This window comes from Lepidochelys olivacea, assembly GCF_965140295.1.
Source record: "Lepidochelys olivacea isolate rLepOli2 genome assembly, chromosome: 2".
Taxonomy (NCBI): domain Eukaryota; kingdom Metazoa; phylum Chordata; order Testudines; family Cheloniidae; genus Lepidochelys; species Lepidochelys olivacea.
This window is the reverse complement of record NC_140412.1, coordinates 161819420-161838189: the sequence shown is the minus strand read 5'-3', so window position 1 is coordinate 161838189 and position 18770 is coordinate 161819420. Positions and strand designations below refer to the sequence as shown.

Sequence of the window (18770 nt, the reverse complement as noted above, 5' to 3'; positions counted from 1 at the left end):
TTGAAATAACCTCACACTGATCTGTATGTCCTATCATATGGAGCACTATTTGTGTGTTGAAACCAAGATCATGTTTTTTAAACTCACTTATTTTTGCAGTAGCTTGAATTTTATTTTTTATTTAGGATGTTCAAGTTTGAGATTAGGGCACTCCAGTCCTGTCAGGTCGCTGGGCCTGTTTTGACAGTTCATCCTCAGATGCTGATGGAACATTTTAGTTTCCAGAGAGCTCTGGAGGACTATTATTCCATCAAAGGCCTATTTTGTCTTTATAGTGATCTTTCGCCGATGACCCAAGAGGCTTTCCACCCCCAAATATCCTTATTGAACCTTCATCTTCTCAAATTGCTGCTTACACAGGTTACTTGCAACAGAAGCCAGACACACGGTCTTTGAAACTACATGCTGAATTAAACTAACTGCAAGAAAAAACATTTTAGTCTTAAGCCATTGTTGAGCAGGAGTACAAAAGGAAGTCTTTTGCCTCCACAGTACTGTCCACAAAGTCTGACATTACAAAGCTTGTTCAAGGCTGCCTCCACACAGGCATGAAGCCTAACTTTTTCTTGCTACCATGAAGATATCAAGGGAAAGAAATAAGTACAGCAGGAAATCCACTAAGAAAAAGCTCTTTTCATAGAACACTAATTATGAAAGAAAATTTCTCTCAGACACCACTTCTGCCTCTGCAGGTAACAGTTTAAATGACTAGGTCATAAAAATTGTATTTAAAATAGTCATTTACATGTTAATACTGCTGTCTTTAAACAACTTTTAAACCAGGAACACCAACTTTACAGGGATAAGTGTGGTAATTTGTGGGTCAGAGAATGTTTTAAAATTTGTTTCTAGTTTCCTCTTGGTTCATGTTTCTAGAACAAATCCAAATATTTTCTTACAGAGTGTTCAGTCACCTGAGGGTTGGGGTGAATGTTGCTCATTATTTGACTCATATCCTGTGATAGATATTGCCATGGCAATTGTAGAAGCAGCAATGGAAATCATTTGACCAGGAAGTTCTGTTCCTATAAAAATAAATACACAAATAAGTAAAGAGTTGGGAAGAGGTTATTCTTATCACAATACTATTTTTATTTCTGTTGCTCAACATCCATTGAAATTGTACTTCAGTGAAACTGAAATGGATAAATATTCGCTTTAATAGTTACATATATTATGTAGACTCAGTATGATCATCTTGCGACGTTTCACTCCATATTCTTTATGAAAATATGCTTCTAATATGAATATGACATAACAGATATACTTTATGCTAATGTAAGATATCATTGGAAACTGAATGTGATTATCCAATTTGTATGCCTGTTTCATTTCTGTATCTGAAGTTAGGAATATTAACTATGCATCTGTCACAGCCCTGCAGAGACATGGGTCTGAGCCACCTGGTACTGGACTCACCCCTTGGAATGCCAGTGTTCTTCCATTGGGAGACAAAAGGTTCCTGCTACACACAAGAGCTAGGTAAGGCAGGGGAGTGACATCATCGTGGTTCTTCACTACCTCCCCACCCAAAGAGACACTGAAAAACACCTGGAAGCAAGAACTGAACTGGGGGGGGAGTCTGAGTTCAAGCTGGAAGGGCATCTAGCTTGTGAGTAATAATACCTGAGGTCTCAAGCTGGAGACCAGCGAAGCTGCCTTTCAAGACTTTCTGTAATCTACCTGTGACAATATTTAGGGTGAGAAATTACTATTTGTAACCAATTTATTTAGTGAAACAAGCTTAGTATGCTTGTTTTGTTTTATTTGCTTAGTAAACTGCTTTGTTCTGTTTGCTATCTCTTTAACCACTTAAAATTAACTTTTTGTAGTTAATAAACTTATTTCTTGTTTATACTATAACCCCACTGGTGCAATTCATAATGGGGGGAGGGGGGAATAAGAGGCTGTGCATACAGTCCTCCACACTGAGGGAGAAGGCAGATTTCATAATATACCTTTGTGTCTGCACTGCAAGGGAGGTGAACACCTGAGTGCTGGGGCAAGTCCCTTAAGCTGAGGCTTCCCAAAGCTGATCTCAGTATCTGTGTTGTTCTGCAGTTGGGTGTGGCCCTGCCTCTGTGTGTGTGTGTGTGCGTGCGCGTGCGTGTGCTGGAGGAGGCTTGATAGCCTGGCTCAGCAAGACAGGTAAAAAGGAGTGCCCTGGTTGGCAGAACAGGCGGGCTCAGTCATATTCCAGATCAGGTGGCACCTTAAGGGGTCCAACCCATCACACATCTATCACTGAGCACTTTTCAAAATTTAGTCTCTCAAGAAAATGTATGCATTTTATGCCATGGCTGTGGTCTAGGATACTCCTGGGGAAATTCTGTGCCAGTGAAAAATTCATGTCCCCTGCAGAATTTTTTTTCCCTCCACATAAAATACATTCTGCTTGAAAGGTGCTGCAATTACACCTTTCACCCACTAGGGGCTGCTGTGGCACCAGAACAGAGGGAAGCTGCTCCCACTCAGGAGCTGTCAGCCACAGGGCGGGGAGAGGGAGCAGAAGACACTGCATTCCTAACAGCGCCCTGCCCACGTGTCCAGATAAGGAGGCATGGAATATTGGGGGGGGGGGGGGGGGGGAAGGTGGTGGAAGAGGACTGACAGCATGTGGCACATAGGGCTGCTGAGGAGGTACCAGAGTGGGGTTCAGAAAGGCTAGTGTGGGGGACAGACTGGGGCAGGGGCTGAATGGAAGTGGGGGTGCAGGGCCTTCTGAGTGAGGGTGCAGAGCCAAATGTGGACCGGGGTTGGGGTACACGGACACATGGATACAGGGACAGATGTGCCTGACAGAGGATAGGGGTTCAACTAGAGTCTGCATGGGGGAGGCACTCCAACAATCCCTCCATCCCCCTCCCCATAAAAAAAAAAACCTGTACCATACTTCTCCCACCCACATCTAACAACCCTCCAGGTTCACTCCCAGCTTCCTTCCCAGCAATTACTTCCCTCTCCTTCAGCTCCTCCATTACCCCTGATCCTCCCCCACCCCGCAGCCTTTGCGCTGCTTCTGAGGGGTACAGGAAATACGTTTCTGTTTACAATAGTTTAAATGAATTTACTCAAAGTTACTAGTAAGGAATCTATTTGCTAAAAAACATTTCATGAATTTTTTGTTGTCTGTATTGTTACAGACATACTTGCTGACAGGTATTCTGAAATAAATTACCAAAATAACTGAAACTGTTTTGATTACATTGCATTATTTTAATAAAATATGCAGAATTTTACAAGATTGTGTGTAGAATTTAATTTTTTGGCATAGTATTCCCCCAGGACTACCTAGGAAGTGATCTCTCTTCTTGTCAACCATAAGATCTGTGAAATCCAGCTCACCAAAACTGTTCCAAGTGGCAGGCAATCTGATTAACCTGAAACCTCTATGGTTGGTAATAAAGTTTAGTGACCAAGACCACCAGTTTCAGGGAAAACTGTGTCAGAAGGTGCAATAAATCCCTATTTTAACTGTTTTTAGGACTGCTTGAGTACTGACCAAGACACAGTACATGGTCCAATGTAAATTGGACCATGTACTGTATCTTCAATGATTAATCATTGCAGCCAACATGAGGAGCTCTCTGTCCCTAGAAACAAGGAACTATTTTGGTACAACTGGTATACATGAGGGACGACTTTCATCTAGTGGAATTCACAGTAGGAGAAACCAGTTTAATCTCAACTGACATCTACACTTGGATCTTAATGAAAAATGTTGAGTGGAAGAATTCTAAGCATTTGTGGTTACTAATGAGAAACTTAAGGATTAGTAAAATGGTCTCTAAGTTACTGCACAGCAAAACTTATTTCACTAGGAGGGCGGTGAAGCACTGGAATAGGTTACTTCGGGAGATGGTGGAACCTCCATCATTAGAGGTTTTTAAGGCCCTGGCTGGGATGATTTAGTTGATGTTGGTCCTGCTTTGAGCAGAGGACTGGGCTAGATGACCTCCTGAGGTCTCTTCCAACCCTAATATTCTATGATTCTAACACAGAGTGTGAGTCTACAGTACACCAGTTTGCCACACAGCAACATCCTGTGTGTGCACTGCTACGGCACAATACAAGATGTTCTAGAGTGCAGCTTGGCATGCTACTACTTAAAGCCATACAGGGACTTACATTGTGCTGTAGCTTCATCCAGGTGGCACATAACTTCACAGCAAACTGGTATGCTTAGATTCAAACCCTCAGAAGAGAAACCCTCAGTCTCCCACCTTCAGCATGATTACAGGTGCAGTTAAAGTTATTGACATACTTTAACCGTGTATTCCAGTGAACTATTTTGGTACAACTAGTAATTTCTTTTAAATTTAATCTTAACTGTGAATTTCCTGGGCTTCCAATGCTTCTTGCATACCCCAGAGTAACTACACAAGTTACACATGCATCCGATGAAGTGAGCTGTAGCTCACAAAATCTTATGCTCAAATAAATTGGTTAGTCTCTAAGGTGCCACAAGTACTCCTTTTCTTTTTACACAAGTATTGAAGTGTTTTAATCTTAATTTACCAATATGTAGCTCAACCTTAACTTTAATTTAACAAACATTTAGCATTTTCTTAGGTTCTTAAAATTATTTTAACTATGAATGGCCTACTGTGATTTTTTTTTTATTCCCTAGGGCAGTGGTTCTCAAACAGAGGTTTGAGCCGCAGGGCGGGGGGGAGGCAGCCTTCAAGCAGGTTTCAGGGGGTCCGCCAAGCAGGCCCAGCATTAGACTCACTGGGGCCCAGGTCAGAAAGCTGAAGCCCAAGGCCTTGAGCCCCACCACCCAGGGCTGAAGCCAAAGCCTGAGCAGTTTAGCTTCACGGGGGCCCCTGTGGAATGGGGCCCCAGGCAACTACCCTGCTTGCTACCACCTAACACAGGCCCTGGCTTTTATATGCAAAAAACCAGTTGTTGTGCCACTGGTGGGGCATGGAGTTCTTACAACATGTTGGGGGAGGCCTCAGAAAGAAAAAAGTTGAGAACCCTTGCCCTAGTGCACCCTGCTGCAGAGCAACAGGACATGATGGGAGTGCAGAACAAGTTCTTTACTCCCTGAGACTAATGCATACTTCCCAGGGACAACCAATTGGAGGGCAAGGATTCTTTGTTTTCTGGGATCCCCTCCATGGGGGTCAGGATGCATTAAAATGAGTGAAACAGGGAAGCGTTTTCTTTATTTCTCAAGATTCTTTTTCTTTCCTCCAGGTTCTCTTTCCCATCACAGCTCAGGGAATTCCTCTCTCCTTTCCACATTTCCTCTGCAAGCTTAAGTTCTCGTCTTCAGTGCCATACCTTTATCTTTGATCCTGGAAGATTTTTAGTCCTCTGGAATCAGAGCATAGGGACTAACATGTATGACACTGCCCAATGTAATGAAACCAGTTTGTTCAGCCTGATCCCATCCTACTCTCTCTAGCCTCAGTATAAGAATAAGGGCATGTCTACACCTACCTCTGGAGTGATCGATCCAGCAAAAGGGGGGGGGGGTCGATTTATCACATCTAGTGAAGACGCAATAAATCGACCACCGAGCACTCTTCCATCGACTCTGGTACTCCACTGGAGTGAGAAGCATAGGCAGAGTAGACGGGGGAGTGTCAGCAGTCTACCTACCACAGTGAAAACACCACAGTAAGTAGATCTAAGTACGTAGCTCAATCCCCCCCATAGTGTAGACCAGGTCTAAGACGCCTAAATAATACTTCCCTAGAAAGTCTCCTCGGATTTAAATCTACCCACTGACAAATGCCTTTGTCCCATGACTGGATCTCCAAAAACAAACATTTGTGCTGAGAAAACATTAAGATTAGAGTATTTGAATTAGTAAGAAACAAACATCTTTAATCCTGTATTGCCCCAGTTCTGAGAAAGTATTCTCCTCATGTCTTCGTATAAGCAACCCAGTCTGCAAGCATACCAGTCATACGAATGAGAAGTTAGAGGTGGAACAGAAATTGCCGTTTAAAACAGAATCCAGATTGTTATTGTAACTATAGACTCACTACAAAAACCTAACATTAGTATACTGCAAAATATTTTCTTAGATCAAACCAATCAGACTTCGGTGTAAGGACGCCTAATCCATGATATTTTTAATTAGCAAGAACTCCTACTTTCTCCATATTAAAGAGTACACATATAAAAGCCATATGATATTAATATAAACTCATGAGTAACCCAAGCAGTTTTAAGATTTCAAGTCCTCTATTTTTCGTAAGTTTACCTTGGTTGATATAGCGGAAGAAAAGTGACTTATTTCTTACCAGAAGACTCCTTTCCGCTCCGTTGCTCATGCAACATGCCCACAGTCATCAGAAAAACTATAACCACAAATACTGGAATCCTCCAGGAGCCAGCGACAGATGCTGAAAATAATAAGATTTTTCAGCAAAGTTTTTCAGAATTTAATGAAGCTCGCATTCAACAAAAATGTTAGTGTAACACAGCCATACTGAAGAAGGCAGCCACAACTGGAACCTAGCAATTATAGATAGATATCACACAAAATTGTGAGAAATTTTTCTACATCTAAAAAAAATATTTAGACATTTTATGCATTTCTTTTAATTCTTATCGGACATTTACATTTCTCAATACTCATTCTAATACCTATTAGCTAATTTTTATTAAATTATTATATTGGATATATAATTTTAAAGTTATTTTTTAAAATAACTTACATTTCAGAATAACTAAAGAAAGAAACTTCCTTTTAGTAGAACTTCTATAGAGAATGAGACCAAGGAGTTTTCTTGCTTGCTCTTTTTTTTTGGGAGGGGGGAAGGTGGGACGAATGCTTCAGGATTTGAAGACCAAGTTTTGTTTGGCTGAAAACTAACCCACAAAGCCATTACATGAGATCTTAAAATAGTGTACGTATGGGCAAATTTGTGCAACACTTCACAAGAGATGCTGCCTCAGTAAAACACGAAGGAGTGATGTATGAGCTCTTTTAAGGATATTAGCTTATTATTAATGTATTAACTACCATACAGTAATGCTATTAGAAAAACAGAAATAGAACACAATCTTAGTAAAAAAAATTAAACAAACAATCCTTGATATTATCAATATGCTCAGACTGGCTGTAGGAGGAAGAGTTTATTTTCATTTTAATTCTGCCATTTGTCTTTTAGATTTTTAATCTTTGTTACTGAGATTCTCTATTAAAAAAAAGTAAAAAAGTTACTGATAAGGGGCCAAATTCTCTTCTGTGGCCAAGCTCTGAGGGAAAAAAGTGGTGTCAAGGAGCTGGATTCTGATCCTTGATTCTGAGGGCCAATCAGCACCTAGCCCCAACCAGCATTAGAGCAGCCGCTCTAACTTAAACCAGTGAAAAAAAAAAAGGCAGGCAGTGCTACAGAGTTCCTCCGTGTCCCCTCCCTGTTCACTCCTCCAGAAGGATAGCAGGATAAAAGCTACCTCCAGCAAACTTTACACCAGCGACGAGTTCTCCTGCACCAAGAGAAATTCTCTGCTGGCTATTTGCAGTAAGTATCCGGATCCTTTCCGCCACCTGAGGAGGGCAAAGGAGCTGGATCTCAGTTGAGAATTTAGCCGAAGGTTGTTCTTTGTTAGGCTTCCGAACTACATTTTATACATAAACACAATGATGTGTTACTCACCTAAGTGGAAGAGCAGTATTATCCAGACAGGAATGGAGATTGCTCTTAAGTAACGCTCAGTGCTTGCATTCCACTTGAATGAAATGGTCAACAGATAACCAACAACCAAGGTCCATATCTTTAAAAGAAGAAGATACTTATGAGCATACATATGTACTACACATACATATTAGTCAACTGGTAGGGTTTTTTATATGAACTCCTGCACCTTCGAGAGTTGTCTATCGCAGAGGTTCTCAAACTGTGGTCCATGGACCACCAGTGGTCCGTGAGCTTCATTCAGGTGGTCTGTGGATAGTTCCCTCTAAGCTGCACGCCTGGGTGGCCGCACACAAAAGAATGAAGGGTAACCCACCTAATTAGGGGAGCTGCGCAGGGGTGGCTTCACTAATTAGGTGCCTGGACTCTGGAGAAGACGCACATGTAAGGTGAGGTGGTGGCTTTGGGGGGGAATAGGGAGCAGGTGGGAGGGGGCTGTGGCGCGAGAAGGGGGGGGGAATTTGGGATGTGCAGGGCTGCAGCAGCCAGAGAAAGAGGTGACTTTCCCCAGCTCCAGGGCTGCAGCTGTGGTGGAGGAGAAACCCCACCCCTTCCCAGCCCCAGCTCAGGGGCTGCTGCGGTGGAGGAGAGAGGGCACATCCATCACATTAGAAAGGTAAGACTACTGATATTAAAATATGGAGTTGGTGGGAGGGTGATAAGGGACAGACTTGGAAGAGAAAGATCATCAACATCTGCTTTTGTGAAAATTCTAGTTCCCACGATGATTATTGTTACAATCCTAGCATGGACACAAATTCCACACTATTCACATCCCTCAAGTGGACTTCTGAAGCCCGCTTTAAACAAAATTATCCTACATTATAATGTCTATTAATGTCATGGGCCTGATTGACAAAGGTGTGTAGATATAACTGGGTTAATCTATATACCTGTACATTTCAGATCCTGGGGCACACACGCATATACTAATTAACAAGGCTGTACCAGGTTGAGGGAAAACAGCTAAAGAATTTCCTTGGGCAAAGGTAGGAGAATAAGTGCTCATCCCTAACATATCCTAAAACCAGGTTTTATTAAATTGAATACATGCCAGGGGTCTCACTTCTGAACGATAAATGTGTTAATGACATAACCAAGTATATTTATTGTTCAAAACGAAAAGTTTTCAATTCTGTAAACAAAAAAGACAAAAATACAATAATCAAATCCCCAGTCTACCAGCTAGCAAGGTCTACTACGCTCTATTACCATTGACACCAATATGCTTATCACTTGAGCTTGCTTTTTTTCTTTAATAAACTTGGAGTACCTACTCAAGGAAATTTTGGCCAAGCAAGTCTCAGTTTGTTAAAGTCACAATCAACTGATGCTGTGTTGACTGGACAGGAGGGCAAGTCTTAGAAATTGTCAGTGTTTAAAATTTAAACTGCCCCATCTTCCATAATTATCTTTCTACCATTTTGATGCAACTCATTGTGATCATTTGCTTCAGACAGATTTGGGGAAGAAATCTGGATCTTCAGTTTTAAATACTGGAAGAGAAGTATCAGTCACAATTACACACTAGCAGCCAAGTTTCAGTCTATTTCCTGTTCTGGGATTAAAAAGCATATAAATGACCTTGAAGCCCACATCCCACTGACCTTCAATGAGACTTCAGGCTCCTAAGTGCCTAAATCGCTTCTGAAAATTAGACTAAAGCCCTTTTAAATATTTTACTCCTGGGCTCCATCTATCACCTGCGTAGCTGGAGTCAGTCAAGTTGGTTAAATAATGGATAAAATCAATAGCTTCTCTAAATTGTTTTTTTGGTTTTGTTCTTTGGTAGTTCCTTTGGTAATTATATCAAACCAGTTTTCATATAGACTGCAACAGCAGTCCCTCTGAAATCCTATTTCATTTAAAAAAAAAAAGTTTGGTGTGTTATGTAGATTCCTTTGTGTGAAATCATGCTATACTTTGATCTACTCATACTCACTATAAATTACTGTGGTAGTTGCATGTAACAGAGACAATTTTCTTGAGTTTTTCCACTCAGTTTCAGTAGGAAGATGAATCCTCAAGCCCCTTTTTTTCTATGAACCAACTTGAGGGTAACTGCAGATGACTAAACTTCCGTCCTACTTTAGGATGTCATGTGTTATTTCTCTCTCAGTGAGGCTTAAATAGTGAGCTGAATGCTTGTGTGTCAGAATTTTAGGATGGTTCCAACAGACAAGTTTTCTTTCTTCCCCCATGTGACGCTGCACCCCATATTCTTCATAAAAATATTGTTGTAATATGAATATGGCATAACTAAGGTATGGGAGATGGGTCATGTGAGGTATCACTGGAAAGGTTATGGATTTACTGAATGTGATTATCCAATTTGTATTCATGTGTCAGTTCTGTATCTGAAGTTAGGAATATTGCCTATGTAACAATTACAATTGTGTATGTACTTGGGGAACGTTCACCAGAGAGTAGGCAATCAGCCTGAATGGGCCATTAGGATAGACAATAAATTAGGTCTTTGAAGATGCTGATCTCGCATCTTCCTAGACTTCCTGTGGACATTACAAATAAGCCTTGTCTCATGGTGGCTTTAACACTGCAAGGTCACGTGATGATGTCACCTAGTATGGGGTACCACCTTGGACACTCCTGGTATTTTTCCACTGGAAACAAAAAGGATTCCCGACTTATGTAAATCCTATTTAAGGCTGGGAAGTGAATCAATCAGGGCTCTTGTCCATTGCCTCCCCACCCAAGAAGGAAGACTGCTGAAAGCACATGAAGAGACAAAGGAACTAAGCCAGGGAAAAAGCAAGGGCTGAGTCCAGGTTGAGATGTACTGATTAGCCTGTAAAGAGAAATAACTGGAACTCTAAGCTTCAGAAACTCTGCAGAGAGCTAATCGTAGACTCTGAAATTCTACAGCTGGGTGTATCCCTGCCTGTGTGTGTGCTGGAAAGAGGCTTGAGAGCCTGTCACAGCAGTACAGAGTAGTAAGGGAAACCCAGGCTGGTAGGACAGCAGGCTCAGTGGGACCTCAGCACATCTGGTTGCACCCCAAAAGGGGGGTCCAACCCATGACAACCCATTTATTTTCATTGTCTGAACAAATGACAAAGACCTCTTTTGCCATATTTCTCTCTGCATTCTTCAATAACACCTTCAGGAACTTGATCACAACGTGCTGTAGTTTTCTTGAAAGAAATAAAAAAATCCATTTCCCCCCACCCTCCATTGATACTTTAAATACCAATTATGGGGGTAACATCTCATGTTTCACCAATGGTTTTGCATTTATATCAGTGCAAATTCTGTTAGTTGCACCATCTACTAGTGAAACAGAGTTTAAATCTGTTGGAGGAAGTGTATCCAGCACAAGGGGCTTCAATTATCTCTGCCTTCAGTCAGCAATTTGCAAAGTCAGCAAAAACCTGTGACTTCAAAGTTCAAGTCTTTGCTTTCAGTTGTTTTTCTATTTACTCCTGGGGGAATTCTAACACCACTGTGCATATGCAGAAATCATGTCCAGCGCAGAATTATTCCCCCCCGCTGCAGAAAATACATTCTGCCTGAGAAGTGCTGCAATTCTGCTTGTCACCCATCAGAGGTTGCTCTGGCATCAGAACAGCCAGCAGCATTCATCACAGCACTGTGCCTGCAGAGCTAGATTAAGACACACAGAGTGGAGCACACAGGGCTGCGGGGGGAGGGCGGGGGGGAGGTGCAGAAGGGTTAGTGTGGGGAGACAGCTGGGTTGCAGGCTCAGGAGCTAGTGGGGTGACAGCATTGAGCCAGGTCTGAATGGGAGAAGGGCTGCAAAATGGAAGTACAAAGTAAACTGTGATAGAAGTTTAAACCTCTGTCTCAAGATATGGACAGCGTGCTGTCCAAAGCAGCAGACTGAAAAAAAGACTTAATATCATGATTAATATTTAGACTTAAAGATAAGTGACTTTTACAAGAGAAATTTCAATGGAATGAAGAGGATGGAGGCCAGACAGAAGGAAAGGAAATCAAGACATTATAGACAGATATCCCAGCTCAAGGAACTGAGATAAAAGGGGAAAAGATTGGCTAAAAAGAAGTGGAGTTGGCAAGTTGAGAAGTTTACCAACTTAACTTTGCTTTTTCCTTAGTTTTCACAGCACCATATTTACAACCTCAATGTTCTTATCCTAAGCAACTTAAGTTGATCAAAAATAAAACGGGGCTTGCATGCACGGTCAGATTCCTCATTGAATTAAGCAGGGTGTTTCCCTTGGTTTACTGCAAATGCTCATTTTACATTTAAAACACAGAAGTTACTTTGCACGAAAGCTCAAAGAAGTGCCTAAAGCGTATTTAATTTCAAATGTAGGTAAAATAATTTCATTCAAACTTGAGGAGAGTGTGATGCATTTTTCATCCAAATTTCGGCTTTAAAATGAAAGATTAGTTTCTGAAGTGCATAGTAATTTCCATGGTTGTATAATGTAATTATACTTGAGTGCCCTAACTGTAGTTTAGCCAAATCACAACCAATTTTTACTAGGACTCTAACCATAAAATACTGAACTTAGAGACACTGTCCCAAATTTCAACTTTCTTCCTCACGTTTTTAAGATGCTTCAGCTGTTTAAAACAAGTCTTTAAGTACAGCAAAAAGTATCTGAACTCCTTGCATTCAATAATGAACAGTTTTTGCTCAAACAAAACAATTCACCCATGACCAGAGGCCAAACCTAGAAAATTTCAGGGAAAAGCATCTTAAGTTTTCTGATCTTCCCCCTGCCCCTAATACTTGTTAAAACACTTGAGCAAACATGGTTACAAGTGCTACTTAAGTTTATGCCCTGATCAGCCTGAGGATAGGAAGAATATCTATCTATCTATATGAACCAATAAATAATTGGGTAGGTGTGAATGGAGAAAGGCAGGAGGAGGAGGAGAAGAGAACTATGGGTGTCTACTCCTCTGAAGCTTCCAGTTTCAGACAGTGAAAGAGGCAGAATACTGGACCTGATGAATCATTGGTTTTCCCTAGTACAGCAAATTCTAGGTTCCTATTACGGAAGCCTATATATTTGTAACAAACTCATGGATTATATTGATTAACAAAAAAGTTCATTAAAGGCAAGAGAAGAGATCATTACTCTATAATTTTTCTATATCCAACACAACATTCCCCACAAAAAGGGGGAAAAGTTAAGGTATTCATACACTCAACTCCCTAAAACAAAATTCCGCTGCATGGGCCTGGTTTGCAGTGCTGCCTTCTCAGAACTCCACCGACTAAGGGGATAACACCCACACAGATGCCACTGCAGGACAAGGGTCTAGATTTCCCTCAAAACATGAATATACAAAAGAAATAGCTTACTTCTTAACTCTTTGGATTGACAACACAAAATATTTTGTAATAACCAATACCACCTTAAATTTACAGTGCCTTTCATCCCAAAGCATTTTACAGACTGACAGATCATAAAGATGTAGGTAACTTCATTCATGTAAGTAAAGTTACATACATGCTTAAGTGTTTGCAGGATTAGGACAGCTATATAAATTTATATTTAAAATAGTAAAAAGGGTGCCTATTAACAGTCTAAGCACCTTTGATATAAATTACAAAAAACAGAGACAGAGCGATCACCTCTTCCAATCAAATGTGGTAAAAATACGAAACCTGAAAAAAAGAGCTCTCTGTAGCTCAAAGGTTTTGTCTCTTTCACCAATAAAAGATATTACCTCACCCAACTTGTCTCTGTGGTAAAACAGACTGGGGTAGAACAGAGTAGCTATTTAAGATTACAGAACATCTTTGTGCAACAGTTTAGAATTGGAAGAACAACTAATCAGAAAGTAATAAGTGAAACTGGTATATGGCTAAAATACTGGGATATAGCACATGTGCTATTTCAACAAATCAGGGGTGCTGGACAACTTGTATAGTGGTGGTACTGAGAGCCATTAAGCCAAACCGAAAACCCTGTATATGACGGAAAACACTTCAAGCCACAGGGTGCTCCTGCACCCCCAGTTCCTGTATCTATGCAACAAATGTGATGTTCATTTTTACACAAACTGTTAAATAGCACACTCTTGAGCCTCAAGTCAAACATTTAAAGACATTTAATGTATTTGCTCTGAATGAGACTTTCAAAGTCACATCCGCTCTAGGTGAGCGCAAGATATTCCATGGCATTCTGTGTCGCAGTAGAGTTTACTTCAGTGTCCCTTAAATTTCCTTTTCCTGCCAATGTTGTGCAGCATATTCTGCAATGTCCTAGAGTAAAAGCTGTGCACACATATTAGGAAGAGTTTTTGGGAAGGGCTTGCAGATTCTCTAGGAGGAAAACCACCATATAAATTAAAGATTTCTGTCAATAAGGAATATTCTTTGTAGGGCAATATGATTTTTTATTAAAAGCACCATGCTGTCCCTTAAGCATCCTACTACTCCCTACCACAATGCCCATCCAGCATCCAGGTAGCTAGAAGTGTGGTTAGCAGTGGCTGTGCAACATGGTATTCCTGTGACGTTTAAGGTAGGTCTCTATCAACAAACCATCCTAATGTAGATGCCACTTAGCTATGGCCATACCAAATTCACGGCCATGAAAAATATGTCACGAACCGTGAAATCTTGTCTTGGGTGTGCTTTTACCCTATACTCTAGAGATTTCACGGGACAGACAAACGTTTCTCAAATTGGGGGTCCTGATGCAAAAGGACGATATAGGGGGATCACAAAGTTATTTTAGGGGGCTGCAGTATTGCCACCCTTCTGCTCTGCCTTCAGAGCTAGGTGGCCAGAGACCGGCAGCTGTTGGCTGGACGCCCAGCTCTGAAGGCAGCACCCTGCCAGCAACAGCGCAGAAGTCAGGGTCGCAATACCATACCATGCCATCCTAACTTCTGCGCTGCTACTGGAGGCAGCTCTGCCTTCCGAGCTGGGCTCCCAGCCAGCAGCTGCCACTCTCCAGCTGTCCAGCTCTGAAGGCAGCACCATCGCTGGCAGCAGCACGGAGGTAAGGGTAGCAGGACTACAAGCCCGCTACAATAACTTTGTGACACCCCCTCACACCTCCTTTTTGTGTCATCGCCCCTACAATTACAACACAGTGAAATTTCAGATTTAAATAGCTGAAATCATGACATTTACAATTTTTAAAGTCCTAAAACTATGAAATTGACCAAAATGGACCTGAATTTAGTAGAACCCTAGCTATACCTTACACCACCAGTTCAGTAAGCAAAATAAACTGGCAAAAGCACATTTAAGTTGTTATAATTGCATCTAGACTAGGGCTTTTGCCAGTACAAAAATATTGCAAAAACAAAATCATACCACTAGGGTATACTGATCAGAAAAAGTTTCTAGAGCAGACACAGGTGAAGTGAAAGTGACGCTAGCTTTCCCCATGCCTTTCCAAGCAATACCAAGTGATTTCATATTGAGGCTGGTTCTGATCCCCTTTCAGTCATTCCAGGTTGAGCTTTGAGGCTGGGATCCCACAAGTGTTAGACTCCTAACTCCCCAATAAAATCAATGTGTTTATTTAGGCACCTGACTCCAACCGTAAGTCCCACCAAGGGACTTTCATGCCTAACTCCCACTGATTTCACTGTTGTGAATCCCACCCTGTCTATCAAGCCAGCTGAAGGCTGTCCCACGGTGCGCCGGGCTAAGCCTCTCCCTGCGACTGAGGAGGAGGCTGGCACCAAGCCCTCTGAAAGCCATGCCTGGGAGCCCCGGGGCGGGGCTGGGGAGAGATGCTGAGCCGCCGGGGTGATGCTCAGCGGCAGACCGCGCCTCTCCGCGCAGACGTGCGCGACCACCTCGGCGACAAGAGGCGAGGCCAAGCCCACCCTAGCCCCCAGACTCACCCACAGGCTGCTGAAGAAGTCGAGCCCCTGGCAGATCAGGAGCCCGGTCTGGGCCAGCAGCACCTGGACTCCCAGGGAGCTGCCGAGGCAGTAGAGCCCGTAGAGCAGGGGGCCGCCAGCGCCCAGCAGCAGCAGGAGGCGCCGCCTGCGCAGCAGCTGCTGGCCCAGCGCCTCGGCGCCGTAGTTGGCGAAGCAGAGGGGCAGCAGCAGGGCGGCCAGCAGCACCGGGGTGCGGGAGCGGTGCAGGCGGCCGAGCCAGCGGCGGCCCAGCGCGGTGAGCGAGCTCTTGAAGGGGTGCAGGAAGGTGCCGCAGAGCACGGCCCAGAGCAGCGGCCGCAGGAAGGCCTCCAGGATGAAGTAGACCAGCACGGCGGCGCCGCAGCACAGCCCGGCGAAGAGCAGCGCCCCGGTGTTGTAGAAGGCCTGCTTGATGGGCTTCTCCAGCCGCGGCAGCGACGACACCGGCGCCGCCGGCGGCAGCAGCAGCAGCCGCGGCGCCGCGCCCTCCGCCGGCCCGGGGGCCCCCGCAGGGCTCCGCTCCGGAGACTGGCGGCTACCGCCGCCGCCCGCACCGGGAGCCGAGGGGGAGCCCGGCCGCCTTCGTCCCTGCAGCGGGGAGCCGGGAGAAGCTGGGACGCGGGGACTCGCCGCGGAGTCTCCGCTCTCGTCCATAGCCGCCGCTTCGCGCCCCCTCCACGCCGTTAACCGCCGCTATAGCCAGGGGAGAGCGGCATAGGCCCAGCCTCCACTGCCCGCTTCGTGAGCCGCCGGGGATGCTGGGAAATGTAGTCTGTCCTTCCTCCACCCCCCCGCAGAAGAATAGCTCGCAGAGGATGCTGGGAAATGTAGTCCCTCTTCCTCCCCCTTCCCCAGGCGAGTGTGATGCTGGGAGCGTAAGTTCGTCAGACGAGGGAGTGCCGAGGAAGCCGGGAAATGCAGCGCTTGCGAGGGGGGGGGGGCCTGACGGTAGTGCTTTCCTAGTGGCGGTGATTGGTGAAGCAGGGGATGTTGGGAGATGTAGTTTCTTGTACATTTACAGCCTAGAGCACAGGTTCTCTCACATGGATTTAAAGGTGAGCGACTAGGCAGGGGTGAAATTTTTCCTCCTTTATTATTAAATGCGGCTAGAAAAGTGGGATGAGACGTTAAGATTCTTTTATTTCTGTAAAAAGAAAAGGAGTACTTGTGGCATCTTAGAGACTAACCAATTTATTTGAGCGTGAGCTTTCATGAGCTGTAGCTGTACCTGACGAAAGCTCATGCTCAAATAAATGTGTTAGTCTCTAAGGTGCCACAAGTCCTCCTTTTCTTTTTGCGGATACAGACTAACACGGCTGCTACTCTGAAACCTTTTATTTCTGTATACACATGTAAAAAGTACAGGTCCTGTTTATTCAGGAAGACTCAACTGGAGTTTTCAAGTCCCAAATCAATTGTAATTAAATTGGTTGAAGCAGAAACAGTTCAGTGCATCCAGACTAACTGATGTGATTTAAGTTTTGTCCTACATCCACCCTCGCACAGTTATAACACACATTGATTGCATTCCCACAATTCCTGGCTACATTTAAAGAAAAAGTTCTAAAGAGGAGCTCTGTGTAAACTTGAAACCTTGTCTCTCTCACCAACAGAAGTTGGTCCAATAAAGGATATTACCTCACGCACCCTGTACATGTATTTGCCCCCAAACCTCCTGGCTTGTATAAGCGGGGGAATAATCCTGCTATCGTGGGGAACTTTCCTGGCTTCTGCACTACCCCGGTGAAGTGGGCTAGCAAAAGGATCTGAGTCCTCACTCCCACTTCCTTGACCCAGTGGCCTACCCGCCCTTGAGGACTCCCCTTCCACTCTCCTGTCTGGCAGAATCCTCGTAACCCCAACGAGGCTGGGCCCAGGATTCCTGGGAGGCTTGAACCCCAACCCTGCTGTGGTCACCTAGGACAGGAGCTAGGGTGTCCCCACTCCGGGGTACTCTCTCTGTACTGGGCACTTCTCTGACCCACTGACCATTACATACAATTTAAAGCAAATGCAAGTTATTTAATCAACAATTAATTTTAAATAGAATAAGGAAAAATGGGAAAGGTTAAAGGAAACACATCACTCCGCTCTGTGGCAGGGAACATCACAAACAGCGTCTCTGGAATGTCCAGGCAGTTCACAGTCTGTTCCTTGTAAGTCCCAGGCCTTCTTCTCATGCCCCGGCTGTGCTGCAGGGATGCTGTGGGTTGGACACTCGCTCTGGTGGTAGGACCCTGCTTCTCAGGCTCTAAGTGGTAGGACCCTTCTTCCCAGTGTCGTCCCCGCCCTGTTGGGGTTACGATTCAAGCCTGCCCTACAGAGCCTCTTGGCTGAGGCAGCTCCCTGTGCTGGGCCCACTGCCCAGGGTCCCCCTCGCTCTCTCCGGCTGCTCACTGCACCCAGCTCCGGACTGCTCCAGCCGCAGCTCCACCACTCTCCGGTCTCCGCTGCTCTGCCTCCAGCTCCCTGGGCTGCTTCTTTGGCCCCTCTGCCTCTGGTTGCTACAACTCTGCTCCCAGGACAGGTCTGCTCTCTCTGGATCTGGCACACCTCAGCTCCCCAGCTCAGCTTGGGCCCCTGCTTTCTCCTTAGCTCAGCGCCACTCTGTCTGATCCAAGCAATTCCAGCTCATAGGGAGGACGGGACCTCCCTGGCCTCCTGACTCCCTGATTAGCCTGCCCGCCCTGTCATTCAGGCTGACCTTGAGCATTGGCCTCTCCCCATTGTTCCTGGGGACTATCAGTCTCAGGGTCCTGATTACCCATAGACCCTTCCCTTTTTAGTACTCGGAGCTAGCAACTAAAACACCCGCACTGAATGTGAGTATGCGGGAAACAGTCCCTTTACACTTGCAAGGATACTGTGCTATATCCTACAGCTGGGCCTCTGCCAGCAACAGGCTATTCCCTGCCCATCTCTCAGACCCAGCTATCAGGCTGTCTGCTACCAAGCCTTCCTGCCACCACCACAACCAACTTTCAGGCAGTTGTCTCACGCCTGCTATTAATGTGCATATAACTGCACTTACAGTGTGACTGTCCATCGTCCTCCACTATCTAATGAATGACCAGTCCTAGGAACCAGTTTTCTTAATGGAAAGAAAAAATCACATGATGAAAGTGATGTTTAGAAAGAACAAATCAACATCCCTTTACGTTCCAGTGCATTCAATGCCTTGGAGATCACTTTGCAGTGGTTTAAAAGACAAGAAGAAAGTGTTGTGCTGCACCATGCTATAATTTATACATCCTATCTACTGTA

General features: G+C 44.3%; 1 protein-coding gene across 3 annotated transcripts in view; it reads right to left on the bottom strand.

Moving 5' to 3' along the window:
• TMEM245 (transmembrane protein 245) overlaps positions 1-18693 on the bottom strand; it is a 120320-nt gene extending 101627 nt beyond the window's left edge. Inside the window, exons 1-4 of one of the 3 annotated variants that reach the window (XM_084620643.1) lie at positions 15489-18693; positions 7623-7740; positions 6261-6362; positions 915-1025 (exon numbers count right to left, since the gene is read on the bottom strand). In XM_084620643.1, the coding sequence (XP_084476769.1) occupies positions 915-1025; positions 6261-6362; positions 7623-7740; positions 15489-16160 (1003 nt within the window). In that variant the 5' untranslated portion in view covers positions 16161-18693. The remainder of the gene's footprint in view (positions 1-914; positions 1026-6260; positions 6363-7622; positions 7741-15488) is intronic. The other 2 variants (XM_084620645.1, XM_084620644.1) reach the window with 2 other exon arrangements.
• Between the last annotated feature and the right edge of the window lie 77 nt (positions 18694-18770).